This window comes from Microcaecilia unicolor, chromosome 6 (assembly GCF_901765095.1).
Source record: "Microcaecilia unicolor chromosome 6, aMicUni1.1, whole genome shotgun sequence".
Classification (NCBI taxonomy): domain Eukaryota; kingdom Metazoa; phylum Chordata; class Amphibia; order Gymnophiona; family Siphonopidae; genus Microcaecilia; species Microcaecilia unicolor.
The window spans coordinates 233270432-233288096 of record NC_044036.1 but is presented as its reverse complement, the minus strand read 5'-3'; the positions used below and the strand labels follow the sequence as shown (position 1 = coordinate 233288096).

General features: G+C 47.2%; 1 protein-coding gene across 1 annotated transcript in view; it reads right to left on the bottom strand.

The window, feature by feature from the left end:
* PNPLA7 (patatin like phospholipase domain containing 7) overlaps positions 1-17665 on the bottom strand; it is a 2530065-nt gene that overhangs the window by 63020 nt on the left and 2449380 nt on the right. Inside the window, exon 34 of the mRNA XM_030206608.1 lies at positions 2572-2682. Coding sequence (XP_030062468.1) covers positions 2572-2682 — 111 coding nt within the window. The remainder of the gene's footprint in view (positions 1-2571; positions 2683-17665) is intronic.

The following is a 17665-nucleotide window of genomic DNA, read 5'->3' as shown; positions in this document are numbered from 1 at the left end:
CTGTGTCCCTATCCCACCCCTTTTTCAGCATTGCTCCTCTGTGTTCCTATCTCTCTCTGTCCAGCATTGTCCCTGTGTCTCTTGTCCCTATGCTCCCTTAATACCCAACATCTCCCCTCTCTCTTCCCTTTCACCCATACCCCTACCCTGGGGCTATAATCTCTCACTCTCTCTTCCTTAGCCCCCCCCCCCCCCCACACACACACACACACTGGAGTCTGGCATCTCTCTCTACCTTCATCCAGTGTCTCTCCCCCTGCTCCAGTCTCTCTTCAATCCAGCATTTGGGCCCTCTCCTCTCCTCCCCCAGTCTAGTCTCTCTCTATCCCCTCCCCAGTCTGGTCACTCTCTCTCTCCACCCATTGTTCCAGAAGAACCTCTCCCTTCCTCCTCCAAACTGAATCCAGCAGCACCTTTCCCTCTCCTCCCCTCTCGGGTCCAGCAGACCCTTTCCCTCTTCCCCACCTCCTGTGTCCAGCAGCATCTCTCCCTCTTCCCCCCCCCCTCAAGGTCCAGCAGCACCTCTCCCCCTCTTCAAGGTCCAGCACATTTCCCTTTCTATACACAGTAACACAGTAAACGATGGTAGATTAACACCCACACAGTCCATCCAATCTGCCTAACAAGGTAGCCAGAGCCACACCCTCCACTCTGTGCAGGCCCCAGTTACCCATGCTTGAATAATGGTTGTCAAGTCTCCACTATGCCAACCATATAGGCAGCCAAACATGATGGGGATGATATGTGGATATAACCAAGAATACTGTCAGCAATACTTGGAGTCAACTTACCAGTCAAGATGTCGTCCCCCCCCCCCCCCCCCCCCCACAAGCTGCACAGCATCCTCACTCGCAGCATGTGACAAAGAGGGGCATAATCGAACGTCGCCGGCAAAATAGATCACCGGCGCTACAGCTGGCCGGACCCGTATTATCGAAAAAGATGGCCGGCCATCTTTTTTTCGATAATACGGTTTAGCCCGGCGAAATGCCAGAGTTCGACGGGTTTGAGATGGACGGTTTTGTTTTTCAGCGATAATGGAAAAAATTGCCGGCGATCTCCAACCCGGCGACATCCGAGGCATTTGGTCATGGGAGGAGCCAGCATTTGTAGTGCACTGGTCCCCCTGACATGCCAGGACACCAACCGGGCACCCTAGGGGGCACTTCTAAACATTAAAAAAAAATTATACAAATACCTCCCAGGTGCATAGCTCCCTTACCTTGGGTGCTGAGCCCCCCCAAATCCCACTCCCCACACCTCTACACCACTACCATAGTCCTTATGGGTGAAGGGGGGCACCTACATGTGGGTACAGTGGGTTTTGGGGGGGTTTGGAGGGCTCAACACTTACCACCACAAATGTAACAGGTAGGGGGGGGATGGGCCTGGGTCCACCTGCCTGAAGTCCACTGCAACCAACATAAACTGTTCCAGGGACCTGCATACTGCTGTCAGGGAGCTAGGTATGATATTTGAGGCTGGCATACGGGCTGGCAAAAAAGGTTTTTAGTTTTATTGTTTTAGTGTGGGAGGGGGTTGGTGACCACTGGGGGAGTACGGGGAGGTCATCCCCCATTCCCTCCGGTGGTCATCTGGTCAGTTCAGGCACCTTTTTGAGGCTTGGTCGTGAAAATAAAAGGACCAAGTAAAAGTAGCGAAATACTGATTAACGCCGCTTTTTTTTTCCATTATCCGCAAAAGCCGGCCATCTGGTAGCCACGCCCATGCCCCGCCTTCGCTTCGCCGCCGACACGCCCCCTTGAACTTTCGCCGGCTTGGCGACGGGAAAGCGGCGATGGTGTCAAAAAAGCAGCTTTTGATTATACCGATTTCGCTGCTTTTGCGAGATCACCAGCCATCTCCCGATTTATGTTGGAAGATCGCCAGCGATCACTTTTCGAAAATAAGAATGAAAGTGATCTACAACAATGGAGTTGATGAAATTTCATCAGTCTTTTGCCATTTGCTGGATACAGACTGTAGAAGTCTGTCTGGCATCCACCTCAGTTCCCTCATGCTGGATTTGTCTAACTTTCTTTCATTCTTTTGCCATTTGTGGGACACAGATCGTAGAAGTCTGTCCAGCATCCGCCTCAATTCCCACTACTCTTACCCAAGATAACAGTTATCCTCCTTCCTGCACTCTGTCCACACCTCGATCACTGCAAGTGGCAGCAGCAGTGCAGCCTCAGGGCCTTTGCTAGGCCAAGCCCTGCTTCCTCTGATGCAACCTGTTTCCGCAGACAGGGTGCCACCTAGCAAAGGCCCCAAGGCTGCCTGATTGAATAGCTGTGCTGTGCTGGTGTTTGCAACAATCAAGATGAGGATGGACTGAAGGAGGACAAAGGGAGAAGTGCTGGATCCAGGGGTGGGGTGGAAGGAGGAGAGGTACTGCTGGACCTGTAGGGAGAAGAAAGAAGGGAAGAAATGATGCCTGGCTTGGTGAGTGTTGTGGAGGTGCTGTGTACCCGCTGGTAATGTCATGCGTACTCCTTGGGGTATGCATACTATGAGTTGGGAACCTGTGGTATTAAGATAAAAAGAATGAAGAAATCTAAATACACATACATCTGAAGGTTTGGATTTGCAGATCTCTTGCCGATCCTTCAGCATCTTGTCAATGACTTCACTCCTTGTCCAGACATCAAAGACAGTCTTCCCATGCTGATAACCCACCTCCTGCATACAGAAAGGACAAACCATAAATCTGAATACATATTCTAACCATTTGCAGCAAACTATTTCCAGTAGGGATCTAAATAACAGTTTTAACATTACAATACTGACAGCAAGACTTCACTTTATCTGGCATTCTGTGGGTAATTCTATAACTATGCTTTGCCATTTAGGTGCTCCAAGGCCTATCCTTGGAGTCTATCCTACAACAGAATCAAGGTGTCTTCTCTTTTAGAACACTAGAGTAATTCAGTATTGGTGTGCCTAATGTTTGTTTATTTAAGACTTTTATATCCCGCATTAGCCCGAGTAGACTCAGGTTCAATGTGGCTTACATAACAATTAGAAAAGCATGAACATGTTCAAAATATATTAACAGAAGGTAAAATACATCATATAATTTTAGACCAGTAAAACATGAGTTAGGAGCAGAGGGAGGAAGTGACGTCACGAGGCTGAATGGCCGCTTAATCCTTTTGCTCCGCGCTTCCCTACCTTTTATTTAGCACCATTCCTGGTATCATCCCTCTCCATAAGATCGAAAAGGTTTGCAGAGCCCTGGTGATTGTTTTCTCTACACGATAAAGTAAAAAAAGCTGTGCACCACATCGAGAGAGTGAGCGCCTTTCCGTGAGGCAGACGGTGCGGGGCTTGTCTCACCATGCTTCCCCTAAGCCACGGAGATCATCGGAGTCGGATTCGGCTTCTTCCCGCGAGGCGTGAAGCGAACCTGCTCCTGTGAGAGACCTCCCGCAGGACCTGACAAAGTGTCTTGAGGTGATTAGGGCTGAAATTTAGGCCTCAAGAGATCCTGGAACACGTGGACGCGTTAAGCGTTGACCTGCGGGAGCTCGGAGGCAGGGTGGAAGCTTTAGAAGAGAGGGCAGACGAGCAGATGGAGAAGAGCGAGGCGTTGACTTGCGTTTGACTAAGATGGATGAGCAAGCAGAGGAGTTGCAGTATAAGCTGGATGACCTCGAGAATCGAGGTCGCAGACAAAATCTTCGGTTTCGAGGTGTCCCGGAGAATGGCGGCATGGAAGATGTTCCGGCTGTAGTGCGTGCATTATGTGCGCAGCTTATGGGAGAGAGTTTTGATGCTGGAACAGTGGGGATTGAAAGAGCCCATAGAGCGTTGGGCAAAGCCAGGGACAACAGACCGCAAGACATTGTGATATTCACTACTTATGTGTGTAAAGATCAGTTATGGCAGAAGGCGCATCAGAACCCTGCTCTGGAGTACAACGGGGCACGTGTGTCGATATATCAAAACCTCTCCCTGTTTACTTTGAATCAGTGGTGAGCTATGAAACCAGCTCTTGAGATTTTGACCAAAGAAAAGATTGCCTATCAGTGGGCTTTTCCATTTGCTATTTGTTTTGAACTTAATGGTCAGCAGTTTTGTTGCCGAAATGTGGGAGCGGCGTGGAAGTGTCTGCATGAAGCTGGTTTGACCCCAACTGAGGCCTTGTCGGTGGGGATGGCCTCATATATGAAAATCCGGTTTCAGAAGTGGAAAAGAGTGGAGAAAAAAAGCAAAGAAGAACGGGACTCAGACATGAGTAATTGTTGTCTGGACTGGTTTGGTTGAATGGTGGGATTGCATTCTGTTGACATAAAATGATGTTTGTAGGGAGTCTGTTTTGGGAGAGCTGACATGTGGGTTTAAGCATTCTGGAAGGGGAGGGATGCATTGTGGGTTGTGTGTGTAAACTGCAGGTGGGGTAAGAGTGCGGGGTAGGGGGGTATTTTATTTGTATTTCTATTTTTTTGTTTTATTTCCTTTTTGTTTGGCCCGTGAGGTTTCTTTCCTTCTATATCCCATACGGTGCTGTGTGGTACTGTTTGGTGGGTGAATGCGAGAGGGAAGGGTAAGGGGTATGGGTGGGGGTGGGAGCGAAGAATGGGGGGGGAGTGAGGGTGTGCAGGGAGGGGGGGTTGATTGGGGAGTAGGAGGGGAGGGGGGTAGTTGGGGATTTTGGGAATTAGGGACTTGTAGGCGCCTTTCACCACACATGGGTTTTGAGCAGAGAACGTTAGATGGCAGATTTTAAGGTTTTCACTTATAATGTAAAGGGGCTGAATTCTCCATATAAAAGGCATGCTTTACTGCGTGAGTTACGTTTGATGTGTCCACATGTGGTTTTCTTGCAGGAAACTCATTTTTTAAAGACGCATGAGGGGTTATTATCCTCTCTGCAGTATCCGACAGTGTATTATGCTTCTGATGTAAAGGGAGCTAAGAAAAGAGGGGTGGCTATTATGTTTCATAAGGATGTCCAGGTACAGCTTGTGTACTCGAGGAGAGACACTGAGGGTCAATATCGCTTTTTGCATGTTATGTTGGAGCAGGAGGAGTACACGTTGGCTAGTGTTTACACCCCAAATGAGCGGCAAAAGAGTTTTTTTCTGCGCCTCCAAAGGGAGTTGCAGACTTTTGCTCGAGGTAAAGTGCTGGTGGCAGGAGACTTTAATGCTACTATGCAGCCTGGGCTTGATAGATCTGCTACTGCTGCTCCGACTGACTATAGAATCTCTGAGGCTTTGAAGAATTTTGTGAATGCGATGGGTCTGTATGATGTGTGGAAACTGGGACATCCTAGAGGGCGGGATTATACCTTTTATTCTCATGTGCATCTTTCCTATTCCAGAATAGACTATGTTTTTCTTGACAAAACTTTGTCAGAAGGGGGGGGGGGGGTGACTCTTGCATAGATCATATCACTATTTCTGACCATGCTCCGGTCTGGGCTATTATTCCTTCTCTGAGAGAGGAAGTGAGAGACCAAAGATAGACATTCAATAATTGTTTGTTACAGGATCCGGATATTGTTGCGAGTTTTCTTCCTGTCTTAAAAGAGTATTTTGCTATTAATATGGATTCGGGACCGACAGTGGGTACAGTGTGGGATGCTTTTAAAGCAGTATTGAGAGGTTACTTTATTAAGTGTGCTAGTCAGAGGACCAGGGTTCATAAAGTGCGTCTGGCCCAGTATATGGAGCGCTTAGGTGCTTTGGAAAACAGGTACAGGGCCCTCTGGTTCAGTGTCTGACTTTCGAAAGCTTCAGGCGGTGAGATTGGAACTGGCTGCGCTACATGATGAGAGTTTGCAATTTGAGCATGCACATTTGAAGCAGGTTCACTATGAATGTACTAATACACCTGGGCGGGTGTTGGCTACAAAATTAAGGAAGATGAGAGCAGATAGGCATATTTTGAGAGTTCGGGATGAAGGGGGAACAATGTTGCACACCTCAGCTCGGATTAGAGAGTGTTTTGCCCAATTTTATGAGTCTCTATATAGTGTTAATATGTGTTACAACTTGAGACCCCTTCACTGGAATAGTGGTGGGCCGAGCTCTATAGCCTAAGATACTGTAAAACACTGACTAGGCCTGAAACTCTGATGATGGCCTTGTAGCTGAGTGCCTGCGGAAGCAGGACCGCTTGGCAAGCCTTATTAGGATCTGGTGTGACATTCAAATACAGTGTAAGGGCCAAGATGGAGGAATTAATGGCTAAAATAGTAAGAAGTTAGGTTCATAAGATGGAGTCTGCTTTTGTAAAGATGGCGTCCTGTTCATGAGATATGAATACTAATCTCTGTATGTTAAGAAACTTGTTTACAACTCAGGAAATGACAGTTATGAAGAAATAGGTGAAAGGGGGGGAAGGTGGGCATCCGTTCTGCGGTTAAGCAAACTGTCAGAAAGTATGATTCACATATGAAAAAAATTGTGTGCCCGTTGAATTGAATGGCCAGCAGATGGTATTTAAGATCTGCAAATCTAGGCGGAGTTTGGATTTTTCCCCCAACTGTACCCAGAGGGCAGAACTACGGTCGGTTGTTCTGACCCTTTGACTGATGAGAGTACCAGACTGATTGAAATTGTAATTGGGTAAGATTGAAATAAATGTTATCACCTATCTCCCTTGTTTGTGTCTATTTCTTGGCTACACCTACACAGATAAATTAACCTCTAGAATACCCACATAGGCAAAAAAAAAAAAAAACTCTCACTCATTACCACAGTATGTGGGAGAATAGATGCACTAAGATGCTCTTAGAAATTACGAGCCAGAAAACAGAGCTCATATTTAAGAGACTTATTCTGCGCCTTCTGAAACCCTCTCTCCACCTCCATGGGCAAGGGTCCTGCGGGGGTCTAGAGAGGGGTAATTAAAACAGTGGTGAACCCTGGCTGCTGACCTTTCTTCTTTCTCTGTTGCCTTTCTCTGCCCCGGTCTCTGACCCCTTCTCTGTTCCTTTTGCTGCCAGTCCTTGGCCGCAGAGGGGATATTTCTATATTATGCGTCCAAGTTCTGCGCTTGCAATAGCTCCCTTCCCACTCCATTCTCTGCTTCTCTTCCACTTTCTTCCTTCCTCTCTCTTTCCTTGGGCTTCCCTTACGGCCGCTTCCCTTGTCTCTCTCCCCCTGTTCTTTGCCCTTACTCCGTTTCCCTCTTGTCCCTAAGCGGACCTGTTAATTTTTCTCTTTTTATTCTCTGTAGTTGGATTTTTAAAACACGCTGATGTGAAATCATTCTTTTCTTTTTTTCGCTGTGTGGTTTTGCACTTTCCTGTGGTTTGCTCTCCAAGCCGCAGATTTCAAATGAGTCCCTGTTATTTCGTTTCTTCTCTGCCTTACCTCTTTTGGCTGGACACATAGCCTCTCTCTCCTCTTACACTCTTCTATTATAGTGAGTGAATTCTATCCGTCCTGACCCTTTTAACTTACACCTGTCTCCCTCCTCTTCCATCTTTTCCTTGCATCTTCTTTGTCCTAGTCCCTCTTTCAATTATTTGCAAGCTCCTTATACACCCTATTCTCCTCTTGCGTATCACGCGCATTACCGCCCGTGTTCTGTCTACTTCTATGAGGACCCCTAGTCCCTGCTCAACCTTTTGCTTAGCCCAATACCCGTTCTCTTCCTCACCTGCACAACTTTCTTCTTACTATAACCTTTGTCCTTTTGTTCTTTCTTTTCACTTATGTCCCTGTCCTTTTCCCCTATTCAGTGTACTTCCCTTCCCACTTAATCCTTTTTAACCACTGACTTTCTGTCCCTTTTTGATTTGCGTGGTGTGCGTTAGCGTATGATTGCTGCGTGATTGAAGCATACCAGCTGGGCCATGCGAGTGCGTCCCAACAGGTGCCATTTGTTTAAATCGGGTGTTAAATCTCGGCTGCGGTCTATATGTGACCCCTTCTTGGTCAACGCAGTGAGCTGAAACACCTTTTCCACTTGTCTTCTACGCTTTTAATATACCTTCTCTCTGTATATTCCTGTTTCTGATATTTTTTGTCTGTGTCACCTGCACTTAGACCTTTCCTGATCTGTTGATCTTGGGTTAAGTAAGATCCGGATCCTGTTCTGTGTATTTCTGTTCGATCTTGGGTTTAAATGAGATCCAGAAATTTCCTGTGTGTTGCTTTTTCTGATGTTTTTTGCTGATGTTAAAGAGGAAGAAGCGACAGGTCTTGGCTGTCTGCTGGATATGCGCAGAGAATGAGAGGGAGGAGTCGAAGATGACTCCAAGGTTGCGGGCAGATGAGACGGGGAGGATGAAGGTGTTATCAACTTAGATCGAGAGAGGAGGAAGAGGAGAGGTGGGCTTTGGTGGAAAGACTATAAGCTCGGTCTTGGACATGTTCAGTTTCAGGTGGCGGTTGGACATCCATGCAGCAATGTCGGACAAGCAGGCCGATACCTTGGTCTGGGTCTCCACGGTGATGTCTGGTGTGGAGAGATACAACTGGGTGTCATCAGCATAAAGATGATAGTGGAATGGGAGGGACTACCCTTAACTTTAAGTGGGCGAGTGGGTTTATTTACGATGATACTTTTTCCAAAATGGCTCTATGTATTAAGACAGTTGCCACTAGTTTTACAGACTAAAGATATAAAGAAGATTCGAGGCATGTTGACTAGGTTCTGTTGGAGTGGGAAAAAGGCTAAAGTTAAATTGGAATATCTCTATGGGAAAAGAACAGAGGGAGGCCTGGGGTTGCCTGACATTAAACAATATAATTGGGCCTGTTTAGCTAGACACTTAGCAGATTGGATTATGGAAACAGAAGAGCATACGGCATGGAATACTGAGTGTGCATTGTTTAGACCATATCATCCCTATTATATGATGCACGTTGAGAGTAAAATGTTACCAAAGGAATGGAAACATCATATTTTATTGCACCCAATGAGATGTATATGGCAGTACATATTGAGGAGATTAAATAAGAACCCACGATGTACGGACCTCCTCCCACTAGTAGGAAATGGAGCATTCGAACCAGGGAATGCTTACCCGAAATTTATTAAGTGGGCACAGGAGGGAGTGGTATTAGTGGCAGATGTTATGCAAGATACGGGAAAGATTATATCAAGAGAGGCTTTAGAGGACTTGGTGGGAGTAGAGAACGTGACATGGTATGCTTACTGCCAGATCCACAGCTATATTGAGAAATTACTTAGAGAAAAATGTGATAGAGGGATGTATGAGTTGCTGGTGAATTTGTTTTTGCCTCAGGGAAGAGAACAGACTACGGTGTCCATACTGTATAAACAGCTAAGCTTGATTGCCAAGCATCGTAGTTATGAAGCAGTGGCAAGACGATGGTCTGAGGATTTAAAGGTAGAGATCAGCAGTGGAGATATAGTCCAATCACTAAAGGAGATAGTACATAAAGTGGCTAGTGCCAGATATAGGGAGATACAATTTAGAATCATTATGAGAGCGTATTTTTCTCCCATACAGGCTTATTACGCAGGTAGATTGCAAGAAACACATTGCAGTAAATGTAATTTTCAGAGAGCAACACTGTATCACATGTTCTGGGGATGTCTGGTTATACAAAAATTTTGGGGTCCAGTGCTGGAATATTGTGAGGCCTTGCTGCACAGGAAGCTTCGGCTAGAGACTAAAACTGTTGTGCTTGGACTAAGGGGACGAGGGTCAATAATGCGACATAAAGAAAGTCTATTTATCTATAAGGTACTACTTGTTGGGAAGCAATGTATATTACAACATTGGACACAAGATATAGGACCATCCTTCTGGCAATGGAGGAGCTCGCTTCACTCCCTGGTGCGAATGGAAGCACGTGCTATGTCCAGTAGCCCTAGAAGTAGACAACGGTTTTGGGAAGTCTGGGAACCATATGTACAGGCTCTATCAAGCAGAGCTCGTAGTTTATTGGTGAACACACTCACGGGAAAGGAAGGGAAGGAAAGTTAATGATATATATGTTTATTGATTAATGGTGATATGAGAATTATACGGTTCAGGTATAGGGGGGGAAGGGGGGTGGGGGGAAGGGGAAGGGTACCTTTAAAACTTTTGATGACACTTTAGATATGATTATGTTAAGAAACAAAACAGACAAAGACTTGGCTTAAGTAAATGTTTATTGACTATATTTGTTATTGACTGTGACATCAATAAAACAGTTTAAATATAATAATACTCAAAGATAGCAGACATAAATTTGAAAAAACTGACAAATACCAATCACCACTTTACAAATTAAAAAACAGAAATAAAACAAAACAGAGAAAATAGGATAATACCATTTTATTGGACTAATGCTTTTTCGATTAGCATTCAGAGGCCGGGGCCTCCTTCCTCGGGTCAGTACTGCTGTTACGGTCCTGTCCTGGCCTGGGGATGGAGGTTTTGGTCTCTGAGGGTTGGTCAAAACTGTATTAAAACTGTATTAAAATTGGTCCAACAAAAAGATCACCTTATTTTCATTTCTATTTATCACCACAGCTACAATATTAAGCAAATAAATAAATCTTTTTTTCTAAAAAAAAAAAAAAAGATGATAGTGGAAACCATGAGATGAGATCAGTGAGCCCAGGGAAGAAGTGTAGATTGAAAAAAGAAGGGGTCCAAGGACAGATCCCTGGGGAACTCCTACAGAGAGCGGGATGGGGGTGGAGGAAGAACCGTGAGAGTGTACTCTGAAGGTACGATGGGAGAGATAGGAGGAGAACCAGGAGAAGACAGAGCCCTGGAACCCAAATGAGGACAGTGTGGCAAGAAGTAAATCGTGATTGACAGTGTCAAACGCAGTGGATAGATCAAGGAGGATAAGGATGGAGTAGTGGCCTCTGGACTTGGCAAGGAACAGGTCATTACAGAATTTAGAGAGTGCTGTTTCTGTCGAGTGCAGAGGGCGAAAACCGGATTGAAGTGGATCGAGGATGGCCTGAGAGGAGAGGAAATCGAGGCAGCGGCTGTGAACGGCGCGCTCAAGTAGTTTGGAGAGGAAGGGTAGGAGGGAGATGGGGCAGTAGTTGGAGGGACAGGTAGGGTTAAGTGATGATTTTTTGAGGAGAGGTGTGACTACGGCATGCTTGAAGGTGTCAGGGACAGTTGCAGTGGATAGAGATAGGTTGAGGATATGACAGATGGAGGGGGTGACAGTATGAGAGATGGTGCTAAGTAAGTTGGTGGGGATGGGTTCAGAGGAACAAGTTGTGCATTTCGAGGAGGAAAGAAGGCGGGCAGTTTCCTCCTCGGAGATATCAGGGAAGGAGGAGAAGGAGTTGGTTGGTTGGCTGATGGAGAGGGTTGAAGAGAGAAGAGGAGGAGGTGGCTTGGTAGTGAATTCAAGGTTGATCTTTTGCACTTTGTCGTGGAAGTAGTCAGCCAGTGATTGAGGAGAGAGTGAGGGGGGAGTGGGAGCAGAGGGTACTTTGAGGAGGGAGTTAAGAGTGGCGAAGAGACGACGAGGGTTGGAGCTGAGAGAATTGGTCAATTGGGTATAGTAGTCCTGTTTGGCAAGGAATAGGGAGGACTGGAAGGAGGATAGCATGAATTTGTAATGAAGGAAGTCTGAATAGGTGCGAGATTTCCTCCAGAGGCGTTCAGCAGATCGGGCGCAGGAGCAAAGGTAACGGATGCAAGGGGTCAACCAGGGCTGGGGATTAGTACGTCTTGTGGGACGGGAGATGGATGGTGCGAGGGTATCCAGAGCAGAGGAGAGAGTGGCATTGTAAGCGGAGACCGCTTCGTTGACAGACTCGGAGGACATGATGGAGGGGAGGAGATTAGGAATACTAGAGGATAAGGTGGGAGGGTCAATGGCCTGGAGATTCCTGGAAGTAGTGGTTAATGTTGGGCGGGGCTGAGGGGGGGGTGAAGGAGTGTGAAGGTGATCAGGTGATGATCAGAGAGAGGAAGAACTGAGGTGTGGAAATTGGAAGTTGAGCTGGAAAAGGAGAGGACAAGGTCAAGACAATGGCCATCCCGGTGAGTAGGGGTGGTGGAGCACAGCTGGAGGCCGAAGGAGGATGTTAGAGTGAGGAACTGAGAAGTATGAGAGTTGGATGGCTCGTCAGCGTGTATATTAAAGCCTCCGAGAATGAGGGACGAAGATGAGGGATCAAGAAAAACAGAAAGCCAGGCATCGAAGTCAGTAAGGAAGGAAGAGAGATTTCTCAGGGGGGCGGTAAATGACTGCAACTCTGAGTGGTAGCGGGTAGAATAGACGAATGGCGTGAACTTCAAAGGATGAGAAGCAGTGAGATTGTGGTAGGAGGAGGGGTTGAAAACTACAGGTGGGTGAGAGTAATAACCCGACACCTCCTCCGCAGCCAATTGGGCGGGGAGTGTGGGAGAAAAGATAACCTCCGTGGCATAGGGCCGCGACTGAGGCCGAGTCATTGGGGGTGAGCCAGGTTTCGGTTAGGGCGAGCAGATGAAGGGAGCGGGAGATGAAGAGATCGTGGGTGAAGGGAAGTTTGTTGCACACGGAGTGGGCATTCCACAGGGCGCATGAGAAGGGGAGGGAAGAAGGGGGAAGGAGGGGAATAGAAATGAGATTGGAGATATCTCGGAAGCGTTTGCATGGATAATACGAGGGCATGTGAGGGGGGCCTGGATTGGGATTGATGCCACTGGCGGATAGTAGGAGAAGGAGCAAGAGAGAGCGGAGGAGGGTGGGGGAGGTAGGGCGACGAAGGCGACGAAGATGGGATGGGCTTAGTAGGAATGGGGATGGGCTAATGGCAGGAAGGAAGTGTTGAAGGTTGAGAGCTAGGAGGGAGGGGGGGGATAGGAGAGATGGTGAGCTGGTCAGGGGTGGGGATGGGTAGGGTAGAGCAGTAGTGAGTACGAGGGGAGAGGACATGGATGGGCAATGACTACCTGCGGTGGACAGCGGAGGGGAGAGGAAGAAGAGATTAGGAAGGGACAGGGCGATGAAGAGAATGTGTAAAGGGGCCATGGTCAGGGAGGCAGGTGATAGGAGAGCTGGTAGGCAGGTGGGTCTGCGGTTAGGTAGTTAGGTAGTTGTGCAGGCTTGAGGGCAGGCGGCGGGGGGGGGGGGGGCAGTTAGGTAGTTGAGCAGGCTAGATGGTAGGCCGGTAGTTGATGGGTTGATAAATAGTCAAGTTGATGGTCTGGCAAGCAGGCAAGTTGGTTGTTGATCAGCAAGCAAATTGATGGACTGACAGCATGCAGATAGGTTGTTGGTAGGCATGCAGGTTGGTTGCTGGTAGGCATGCAGGCAGGCAGGCATGCAGGTAGGCTGGGGTGGATGCGGTGGGAGCTGGAGCAGATTACTGGAACAAGTAGGGAAAAGCTGGATCAGGCGGATTGGAACAAGCTGGAGCAGATTGCTGGAAGAAGTAGGGAAGAGCTGGAACAGGCGGACTGGAACAGACTGGAGCAGACTGGATCAGGCGGACTGGAACAAGGTGGAACAGGCAGACGGGAACAAGCTGGAACAGACTGGAACAGATGGAGCAAGCTGGAACAGACAGACGGGAACAAGCTGGAACAAGCTGGAACAGATGAACAGCAAGCTGGAGTAGATGGTCTGGAACAGTCTGGAACAGAATAGTGGAGCGGGCGGCACAGGCTGGAACAAGCTGGAACAGATGGACTGGAACAAGCTGGTACAGATGGCCCGGAACTAGTTGGAGCAGAAGACAGTGGAGCAGCAGGGCTAGGACACTCTGGAACACATGGACTGGAACACGCTGGAACAGACTGGGACTGGAACAGGCTGCAACGGACGGACTGGAACAAGCTGGTACAGATGGAACTAGTTGGAGCAGAAGACAGCGGAGCAGCAGGGCTGGGACACTAGTTAGGAGCAGGCTGGAACAGATAAGCTGGGAATGGGTTGGAGCACAGGACAGCAGAGCAGCAGGACCGGAGCAGGCCGGAAGAGACGGATATGGGGGGAGTTTGACTGCTTTGCTTGTAAGACCCTCTAATGCTCGGCATGGCCAATATGTATATACTTCCTGTCTCGCGTGCTTCCATACCCTGTAGCTCTCTGCTAACCTGCAATATAAATAAGCTGCTCTGTGTCTCAGCTATGAATTCGGTTTTGCGAAGAATAAAAAGGGAAAAACCATAAGCTTGCTTATCTTCAGGAAGCATTGTTTTTCTTTTGTATGCTGCCCCAGTAAAGCGATCTTGTTCTATAAATAACCAGTGTACGGCATTGGTTCCTGTCCCACTAGTTGCTTCTATTCCGGTGATGCTATGAAGTACTAATAATGATTAACAATGTCTACAGTTTTATTTCTGTTTTATCGCACATTTTCTCTGCAGGCGTTATACTATGAAAAGCTTAATAATAGGTATTAAAAGATTCTTATCCACTGCAACTGTCCCTGACACCTTCAAGCACGCCGTTGTCACACCTCTCCTCAAAAAACCTTCACTTGACCCTACCTGCCCCTCCAACTACCGCCCCATCTCTCTTTTGCCCTTCCTTTCCAAATTACTTGAGCGCGCCGTTCACAGCCGCTGCCTTGATTTTCTCTCCTCTCATGACATCCTCGATCCACTTCAATCCGGTTTTCGCCCTCTGCACTCGACAGAAACAGCATTCTCTAAAGTTTGCAATGACCTGCTCCTGGGCAAATCCAGAGGTCATTACTCCATCCTCATCCTCCTCGATCTTTCCGCTGCGTTTGACACTGTCAACCATGATTTACTTCTTGCCACGCTATCCTCTTTTGGGTTCCAAGGCCATGTCCTCTCCTGGTTCTCCTCTTATCTCTCCCACCGCACCTTCAGGGTACACTCCCATGGATCTTCCTCCACTCCCATCCCACTATCTGTTGGAGTTCCCCAGGGATCTGTCCTTGGACCCCTTCTCTTCTCAATCTACACCTCTTCCCTGGGCTCGCTGATCTCGTCTCATGGTTTTCAGTATCATCTTTATGCTGATGACACCCAGCTATACCTCTCCACACCTGACATCACCGCGGTGACCCAGGCCAAGGTATCGGCCTGTTTATCCGACATCGCGGCATGGATGTCCAACCGCCACCTGAAGCTGAACATGTCCAAGACCGAGCTCCTCGTCTTTCCTCCCAAACCCACTTCTCCTCTTCCTCCACTCTCTATCTCTGTTGATAACACCCTCATCCTCCCCGTCCCATCTGCCCGCAACCTCGGAGTCATCTTCGACTCCTCCCTCTCCTTCTCTGCGCATATCCAACAGACTGCCAAGACCTGTCGCTTCTTCCTCTTCAACATCAGCAAAATTCGCCCTTTCCTCTCTGAGCACACCACCAGAACTCTTGTCCACGCTCTCATTACCTCTCGCCTTGATCACTGCAACTTACTCCTCACCGGCCTCCCACTCAGCCATCTATCCCCCCTTCAATCAGTTCAGAACACTGCGGCACGTCTTATATTCCGCCAAAACCAATATACTCATATCACCCCTCTCCTCAAATCACTTCATTGGCTTCCGATCAGATATCGCATACAATTCAAGCTCCTCCTCCTTACCTACAAGTGCACTCAGTCTGTGGCTCCTCACTACCTCTCCACCCTCATCTCCCCCTATGTTCCCGCCCGTAACCTCCGCTCACAGGACAAAGCCCTTCTCTCAGTACCCTTCTCCACCACTGCCAACTCCAGGCTCCGCTCATTCTGCCTTGCTTCACCCTATGCCTGGAACAATCTTCCTTTACCCATACGCCATGCCCCCTCCCTACCCATCTTCAAATCTCTTCTTAAAACTCACCTCTTCAATGCTGCCTTCGGCGCCTAACCGCTTGAGATAGATAGAATGCCCCAATCTATCCACCCTATCAGATTAACTGTTCACTCATCCTCTAGATTGTTCACTTGTCTTTAGATTGTTCTCTTGTCTTTAGATTGTAAGCTCTTTGAGCAGGGACCGTCCTTCTATGTTTAAATTGTACAGCGCTGCGTAACCCTAGTAGCGCTTTAGAAATGCTAGTTAGTAGTAGTAGTAGTTATCTTTCGATGGTTTCTTGCTTTGCCTGGGTGCTCGGCATGTGTTACTTCCTGAAAGCAGCTTCGTTTTAATGCTTGTTAGTTTCACTTTTGTGGCCGCGCTGCTGGATTGATGAATTCCTGGTAGAGATATCTGCCCCTATGGGCTTACTCCTGTGTTGTAACACTAAGTGCTTTTTGTTTTTTATATATTACAGGGTTTTATATCTCTTGCTCCCTATTTTAAAGCCCTAGTACTTGGTTCGGGGTTCTTTCCTAGGCACATTATTACTCTGGAACATTGTTCTGGACTACAACTCTACTTTGGAATCGTAGTCTACAACCCGATCTGGAACATGGTTCTAGATCTTGTTTTTGATCTAGAATAATCTAGAACCCGCTTTTTGTTTCTATTTGTTTGCTTTGCTTTACAATATTTATTTCTTTTTACTTTCTTTTGTAGCACCGTCTCTGAAGTGTGCTTATGGGAACTTCTCCTTGGGGCATGCTATGCCCCTATTTCTCTTTTTACCTGTGTCGCGCTAATATTGCTTTAATATTGATGCCTGGGGCTTACACCCATCTAGGGGCCAGTAACCCTTAAATGGATGACAACATTTAAATTCCTAGGAAATGAGCTAATACTCCATTCCATTTTCGGAATGTGCTTGCTCTATAGCTTGAACCCTTGCCCCTACTTAAGTTAGTTTAGCTCTGATGCGCGCAATGTTATACGGAGACGTCCAACGCATCTGTTGCCATTGCAGCAAGCTGACTAGGGGATTTTAAATGTTTAGGCGTATATTTAAGGATCCATTGGGGGTTAGTTGTAATGTGTGATTGCTTCCTAACCAGGGTTAGTTGTAATGTGTGATTACTTCCTAACTGGTGAAGAACCATTGGACCACTGTTTTCCGAACGCATGAAACTTCTCTTTACAGTTTCTTGTGTTCTTTCAGGGGTAGTAGCACTCCCCACTTTAGGGGTTCTATCATGTAGTGTGTAATGCTCATGGCCAATGGTAACTGGGATGGCTCTTGGCAGACAGTAGGAACTGAGATGGCTCCTGTCTTTAGAAGCCTACCTTGGAAGACAGTATATTTATAGGGTAGGATACATATGTTAGCTGACACTAGGTATTTATTCACTTATGCACCCACTTCTTAGGTACATATCTGTTTGCAGTTTTTGTCTCTCTTTGTTGATGTCACTTGCGGTTAAAGCGTGGAGCTTTCCGCCAATTAGTAATTTATATTTTAGGTCCCTTCGTTGGAACGCTCTAGAAGACGTGTGAGTATTGATGTGTTTTGTCTCTGCATGATGCATGTTTTCCTGTTTAGGTAATTTTTGCATGCTCTATACACCACTGACATATCAAGGGTACACTTGTCATATATCTTTGAGCCAGGATCCAGCTCTAGATTTAACTAGTGCTACCTGAGAGCCTTGCCTCTAAACACTATTGTACGCTGCACCTACCTTTCCTATTTGGGATTTCCCCAATTCCCACACCATGTCCTCTCCACCAACCCCAACTCCCCTGGAAAGAGTTCTTAACTTTTTCCCGGCAGATAGAAAGGAACTCACCCGTTTATGTCAGAAGTGGAGTTCCTTGTGGTCAGCCAAAGACGAGGGATTGGCTTGGCCACCAACTGGTTCATTTGATCAGGGCAAGCTCCAAGCTTTAGTCTGTTATAATGAATCCCGCAAAACAGGAAAATCAAGGTTTAAACATTTAGCTGGCATAAACAAGTTCATACT